General features: G+C 40.0%; 1 protein-coding gene across 1 annotated transcript; it reads left to right on the top strand.

Moving 5' to 3' along the window:
• Positions 1 to 496: 496 nt before the first annotated feature.
• LOC146491533 (long-chain specific acyl-CoA dehydrogenase, mitochondrial-like) lies at positions 497 to 6,296 on the top strand. Its single transcript, XM_085150001.1, has 11 exons — positions 497 to 751; positions 2,626 to 2,805; positions 2,886 to 3,023; positions 3,384 to 3,548; positions 3,640 to 3,706; positions 3,788 to 3,952; positions 4,299 to 4,400; positions 4,704 to 4,817; positions 4,969 to 5,096; positions 5,182 to 5,268; positions 5,352 to 6,296. Exons 1-11 carry the CDS (start codon positions 663 to 665, stop codon positions 5,443 to 5,445), a joined length of 1,329 nt encoding a protein of 442 aa, XP_085006127.1. The 5' UTR covers positions 497 to 662; the 3' UTR covers positions 5,446 to 6,296.
• Positions 6,297 to 7,282: the final 986 nt, after the last annotated feature.

Consider the following 7,282-nt stretch of genomic DNA (forward strand, 5'->3'; position numbering starts at 1 on the left):
CCGGAGGTTTCTTCCTGTTAAAAGGGAGTTTTTCCTTCCCACTGTCGCCAAAGTGCTTGCTCATAGGGGGTCATATGATTGTTGGGCTTTTCTCTGTATCTATGAAGCGCCTTGAGGCGACATTTGTTGTGATTTGGCGCTATATAAATAAAATTGAATTGAATTGAATTGAATAACTAACAATGATTAATATAATAACTGTAATATTGGCCATATCATATTTACACTGACTTTAGTCTCATGAACAACATTAACTATTTGTTATTTACTAGCTAATCTTATATGACTGCTCAGTACAGATATGAAGCCCAACAATCATGTTTTACAGTCCTGTGGTCTCAGCCTCAGATACTACTTAAATCACACAAAGCTCATGTAGAACAAACGAACAAAACATGTTCTCCTTCATTTCTGTCAACCACACGTTTCCAGCTATCATGGTTGCTAGGCAACCTGGGCAGCGCGACGGAGGCTAGACTGTCCCATTTCACAAGCCTCACACTTCCGGCCTTAGCACTCTTTGACTACGCGGCCCTTGAGGACCGTTGAGGCTGCTTTCTTTAAGGCTGCAGACCCTGAATTGGGATACAGCCTTAGTGTCGCTCAAACGATCTTTTCTCTGTTCGTCTTTTTCCTGTGAAGTTGTAGCCTTTGATTTGAATATGTTGGCGAACAGAATAATCGGAACTTGTGTTTTCGGACTGAGAAATGTGTCTGGAAGAGGACGGCCGCTCTCTGCAGTTTCTGCGAGGTAAAAATGCGCAGTTAAAGCTGTTTCTGGTGAGCAGGAGCCGCATCTGTCAATATCAGCGCAAAGAAATGCATTCAAAGCTGCGAGCGGAACATTTACGCTGTTTTAGGAAATAGTTTTACTTTGCATGATTTTAGTTATATTTTTTTATAGTTGCGGAGCATTTTTATAATACAGAAAAAGGTCGGACTGTATTATGTGTGTGTGCGGTTCCCTTTGACACACTTTATGGTTACCTGTTGTTTACATGAAGACCTTTAATGTGAAAATCGAAACAAGAATCTAAAAATTTAGTGAACATTTTAAAATTACAGCAGTCTAAAAATGAAGATACACGAGTTTGGCCATTTTTATCTAAATAAAGCATGTTAGGGTTGAGAGTTGTTGTTGTTTTAAGTCAAAATTAAATCGTATTGAAGTCTCCACACATTGAAGTGTGCCTAAAGGTAGTTTGAAAGCTTCCCATATTAAATAAACTGTCTGTGTGCTGAAGAGATGTCAACTGAAGCTGATCGGACAGGCTGTACTTCCATGTAATGCCATGTAAAGTTGGTGTAACCTTTATTTAAGGCGTCATTAAGAAATCATTCTTATTTACAGCGGCAACGAGGGAAGAAAAGCAAAGCAGAGGTAGTTAAAGTGTAAAATCTCACCAGTAGATGTCAGTGGGTTGTAGATTGTAGTCAACGCAGTTTGTTTTCTTACCTCTTCCAATTCAAGTCAATAACCTTGGGTGTGGTGGCCACTATAAGACAACCATATTGTAGTAAGCTAAGCGCTCATTTTTGTACACTCTATATTTTAAAATATTTGAAGAATGTTAACACTTAGCGATTTATTTACATCAATTAATTATGTTGGAGGATTTCACATTTTTACCTACCAGTCACCTCAAAAACTGATCGTTATTCATCTGTACTGTGAAGTGTGTACATGTCAGATTTGACTGGAGGAGTCTGTAAAACTTTGTGAAACGAGTCAGATAAAAGTCGATGCGGCAGTAAAGGTCACTTCTGACCACTGACAGTGATACTGAGATGATTTTATTAAGGATATGTTTAACATTTCTGTCAATAAAAACAGCTGTTTTTCACAGCTGTTTTTCACGTTCGTACAATATAAATATATTGTACGAACGTGATAATTATGTATATTGTAATAACGTGATATTATGTTGTTCAAACGTGAAAAGTATATTGTACAAACATGATAGTATATTGTGCAAACAGGAAAAGTATCTTGTTAGAACAATAAACTTTTCACGTTATAAGGTGATACACTTGTATTTTTCTTTTGCCTGGGTGGCAGCTCTACGCTTCCGTAGTTCCAAGAGTAAATAATATATGTACCAAAGATAAATAAACAGGGAGTGCCATTAAGACCAATTGTCTGCTTGATCAACTTGGTCACCTATAACATCTCAAAGTTTTTAGCTTAGATCCTCAGGCAGCTCTGAACATCACATCCAGAACACCTTGGATTTTTTTTGAGAAGTTGAGGAAGATGAAACAATGGTCTCGTACGATGTTACATCTCTCTTCACCTGTGTTCTTGTCACTGGATCAGTGGAGGTAGTTCATAAGAGATTACAGGATGCAATTTTTTTTAAAGTTGAAATATTGATACATCAGTTGTTTTTGTTTCTGGTCCTCAGCTGTATGTAATGGTCTGTTTTGGAGGGTTTTGTTTGTTTTTTCTGTCCTTTCTGTGTATGTGTATTTGTTTAATTTAATAGCAGCTTTCATGAAATTCAGGACAGAGGCACAAAATCTGCTGCCACTGCTTTAGCTGAGTGAGTTAATTTGTCATGGAGCTTCCAGGTTAGGCACTTGCTGGCTGTGTAGTGACGTGTGGTTGAATTTCTGCCCCCACAGATTTCAGCACAGTAAGTTTGAGGAGTTCAGGCATTCCACATCCTCAGGCCGACCTGAGACCTCCAGCGCCAAATCCCTGATGGACATCAGGACCCGTCGGATCTTCAATGAGGACCATGACCTCTTCAGACAAAATGTGCGGCGCTTCTTCCAAGAGGAAGTGGTGCCTTACCACAAAGAGTAGGTGGAAGTTTGATGACCTACCAAGAATTATTAAAATAAGCCTTTAATAGCTTTACTTCAACTGTTTTTTGTTGCAGGTGGGAGAAGGCAGGTCAGGTGAGCAGGGAGGTGTGGGAAAAGGCTGGTGAGCAAGGTCTGCTGGGAGTAATGACACCAGAAGAGCATGGTGGCATAGGAGGAGACCTGTTTTCTGCAGCTGTCACATGGGAGGAGCAGTGAGTTGTCCTTCAAACCACCGTTCAATATCTGAAGCTGTTCGCCGACATTCAGAGAGACTGAAATATTTTAGCAATGAGTTCCAGCTGAGATGTTATTTTAAAAACACAAGAAAGAGAATTAAGCTTTTTCCAAGTGAGGACATGTGATCGATCCATTGCTGCAGTGCTGCAGTTTTTTGTTTTTTTTTATCCAGGTATGATTTTACCACTTCAGAAAGCTTGGAGAACTGTTGCTCAATACCATTTAAAAAAAACAATCACAAGAAAGTAGCTTTAGTGATGATGATCAGTGTATTTGCCAGATAGTCAGCTATCTCTTCATCCTTCATCTCATCTCTGCTGTCTGCACCACTACAGAATGTATTGCAACTGCACAGGCCCAGGTTTTGCGCTGCACTCTGACATCGTCATGCCCTACATCGTCAACTACGGCAGCAAGGAACAGATCAAACACTTCATCCCAAAGATGACCGCTGGGAAATGTATCGCTGCCATGGCCATGACTGAGCCAGGAGCAGGCAGGTCAGGACTCAATCACAGATGTAACATCAAGAAATCAGCACACATAATGTCAGGTAGCTTCAGTGATTCAGCTCCTCTATTTTTTTTCCAGTGACCTTCAGGGTGTGAGGACGTATGCCAAGAAGGACGGCAGTGACTGGATCCTCAACGGCAACAAGGTACTGAGTCAAGACTTCAAAATTATCCACTCAATTACATTTAAAGTCCAGTATTGATATTACTCCATCTGACCTCTTCAGGTATTTATTACAAATGGTTGGATGGCAGATCTGGTGGTGGTAGTGACCGTGACCAACCGAGAGGCGAAGACGGCAGCACACGGGATCAGTCTGTTCCTGGTGGAGGAGGGCATGAAGGGCTTTCACAAAGGGCGGAAGCTGGAGAAGATTGGCCTGAAAGCCCAGGTACCGGGGTCATGGAAATATATGAAGTGCCCCTACATCATTTTTATGGTCTACAAGTGTAGGTTTAACTGGTTCCATGCTTCAAAATCAAAAAGAAGTATCTGTCTGAAACAGCTATTGTGTCTGTGGGACGATCAGACTGCTCTGATTGTTCAGCTGAAGAAACAAAGGCAATTTTGATTGCACATATAACTCTCTTAGCGCTTTAAATTTCAAAGCTTTACTGTAAATTACAGTTTATACAAATGCATGAGGCTAAAAAGTGACAACAGAACTTGGTCATTTGTGCTACTAAGGATTTATACTTCATTACATCCTCGCACTTGTGTTTCTGGTTCTTTCAAAGGACACAGCTGAGTTATTCTTCGAGGATGTGCGCCTCCCAGCTGATGCCCTCTTAGGAGAACTCAACAAAGGTTTCTATTACCTGATGAATGAACTCCCTCAGGTGAACACAACATTCATGGCATGTTCATATCAGAAACATTTAATGCCTCCACTGAAGGAGTAACTCTCCATACCTTGAACCTGGGTGGAGATCCAGTCTGGCTGCACCCATATTTTTACAAAATGAAATACCTAAAACATCTTTATATTCATAACTTAGTCAAATCTGAACCTACAGACATGTATCTTTGGATTTTTAGCCTCATCGTCCTAAATATGTTTTATCATGTGCCTGTACACATCATCTGCAGATAACGTCTCGCTTGGGTTAATTTGACGTCAAACAACCTTTTCCCTTCTCTAGGAGCGTCTGCTGGTTGCTGACATGGCCATAGCGAGCTGTGAGTTCATGTTTGAGGAAACCAGAAATTATGTAATGCAGCGGAAGGCTTTCAGCAAAACAGTCGCTCACCTTCAGGTCTTTATAGTAATTCTTTTGGTGAATATTTTTAGAATATTTCATGTAAGGATATAGTCTGTCCTGATGAGTTCCTATTAAAAAAGGACCAGTTTATCAAATAATCCTCCCAGTCATCATACTATCTGTTTTTTGTCTTTGCGCTCCACAGACTCTGCAGCATAAGCTAGCAGAGCTAAAGACAGAGATCTGTGTGGGTCGAGCCTTCCTGGATAGCTGCCTTCAGCTCCATGCTGAGAAAAGCCTGGATCCTGCCACGGCCTCAATGGCCAAGTATTGGTGAGTTTTTGGAGTTTACCACCTCATGATCTAAAGGCTGAGCTGTGTTGTTGTCATGCGCTGATGTACTTCATCTTATCTGAAGGGCGTCTGACCTCCAGAACAGAGTGGCCACTCAGTGCCTGCAGCTCCACGGAGGCTGGGGGTACATGTGGGAATACCCCATCGCCAAGTTAGTATCACGTAAACATTGCAACAGAGAGCTTTGATTGTTTTGGGGGTTTTTCCAGTTCATCAACATGTTTGCGTTTTCAGGGCATTTGTGGACTCGCAAGTTCAGCCTATCTATGGAGGAACCAACGAGATCATGAAGGAGCTCATCGAAGTGAAACTGGGTTGTTGTTTTTAAATTTTGGAATTCAGAATCTTCAGGTACAATGTAAAAAGACTGGATCTAGTGTAGCTAAAAACAACACCGGGAATGTGTCCTGATGACAGCCATGCTTTTTCACAGTTAAAATTTAACAACATACTCAGAAAAAACAAAAACCCACAAAACTGTCAATAAAGATCTCCAGTTTAGTTTTTTTTTTTTTCTTTTTTTCTGTAGGTATTACACTCATATCGTTATGTGAATTATTTTGGCTGTGATAGCCGTGCAGTAGAAGTGTGAATGTGAACACCAGTACGTCCACTGGTTTAATTATACTTGAAATTTCCAGATTGATAAAGGGAATAAAAGAACACTGTTTGCTCTTTGCTCTAATTCTGTAAATGTTCAACCACTGTATTCCCCTTTATGCCCCTTTTAAAGAGAAGTTTTGAGCAGCAGGTGGGCGGAACTTCTGCACTCACACGACTATATATGTAATATTAAGGATGGACATACACTGACCTCATGAGTTGAATCTTTGGACATAATAATAATAATTTTAGCATTCAGCATTGCTACAGTACACATATGACAGGAAATACAGAGAATTTTCTTTAACAAAGTTTGTCAGGAATGCCTTGTTTTAGCATTGATAATGTGGACAGTCTGCATCAGATTAAAGATATCTGACGTAATTTCCCTTATAGGAGGTTTTCTTTTTCAAAATCAGTGTTTGTTAATATGCACTTAAATGCCTGCTTTCATAATCTGCCACTCTCAGATAATTTACAAGGGGCATGAACAATGTTTAACACAAGACACTTGTTGTAATTTGATTTATTTGCCAATAAAAACCATGTCAAAGTGCATGAAGCACTAACTTTGTGCCAGTGGTTCTCAGCTCTTGTTTGTGAGTGTCATGAATGTAATGAAATAAATGACATGGAGTGTGACTGAGAAGGGAGACTCCTCTAAATGCCAATTTTAGATTCTGTACATGGAAAATCCCCCAGATTTTTGGAAAAAGTCCTAGCTTTTTTAACATTTTTGAGCCCTCGTAACTTCTTAAAAACAGGATCTATCTATTTGAAATTTCAGGCCTGAAAATATATTTCAGCTCTTAAAAGCTACAATCAAGACAAAATTTTCACATGTTCCAAGTTTAAGAATTCAAGACAGGCAGGTCAGGTGAGCAGGGAGGTGTTTTACCTCTCAAAGATCCTCTGAAGTTTCAGAAACATCTTTCGGATACAGTTCCCTGATGTGTTAGCTTCAGGGAACATCTAGTGACAGCTTATTGAAAGTTATGTCACTCTACAAGTCTCTCTACATACAGCACAGATTGTAGCAGGTATAAGATCAATGGGGTGGAACTGTCTGCATCATTACATAAACATGAATTATGAATCACTGGCAAGTGTTAATTATAATTAACTCAGTTTTATGCATACTTGCATTCTTAATTCATCAGTTATGGGTTGTTTTAGTTAAACATCAAAATAAAGATGTCTGCTTTAAGTGCCACACTGATTTATGCTGCATATACTATGCTTAATAATATGGCAGCGTCAGCATCTTCAGTGCATTGACTTACTTCCATCAGTAGGTGGCAGTAAGGGAGTGCTCAAACCTGGAGGAGCCCATGAGAAATGACAGTGCAGTGGAAAAAAGCAGGCTGTTGAATTAGACCTGATGATTCAAAGCATCCCTTCAAAGTTTGAAGCTCAGGTTTTTTGCACGTTAGGCTTGCTGGTGATCAGGTTTTCTGCACATTTATTCAGAATTTTGGGGCATCAGTGTTTCAGAGCTTGTGTATATTTGTAAATATGGTGTCATGTCATTGTCTGTGACCATCACGCCTCACCTCGAGGGC

This window comes from Neolamprologus multifasciatus, chromosome 23 (genome assembly GCF_963576455.1).
Source record: "Neolamprologus multifasciatus chromosome 23, fNeoMul1.2, whole genome shotgun sequence".
NCBI lineage: Eukaryota > Metazoa > Chordata > Actinopteri > Cichliformes > Cichlidae > Neolamprologus > Neolamprologus multifasciatus.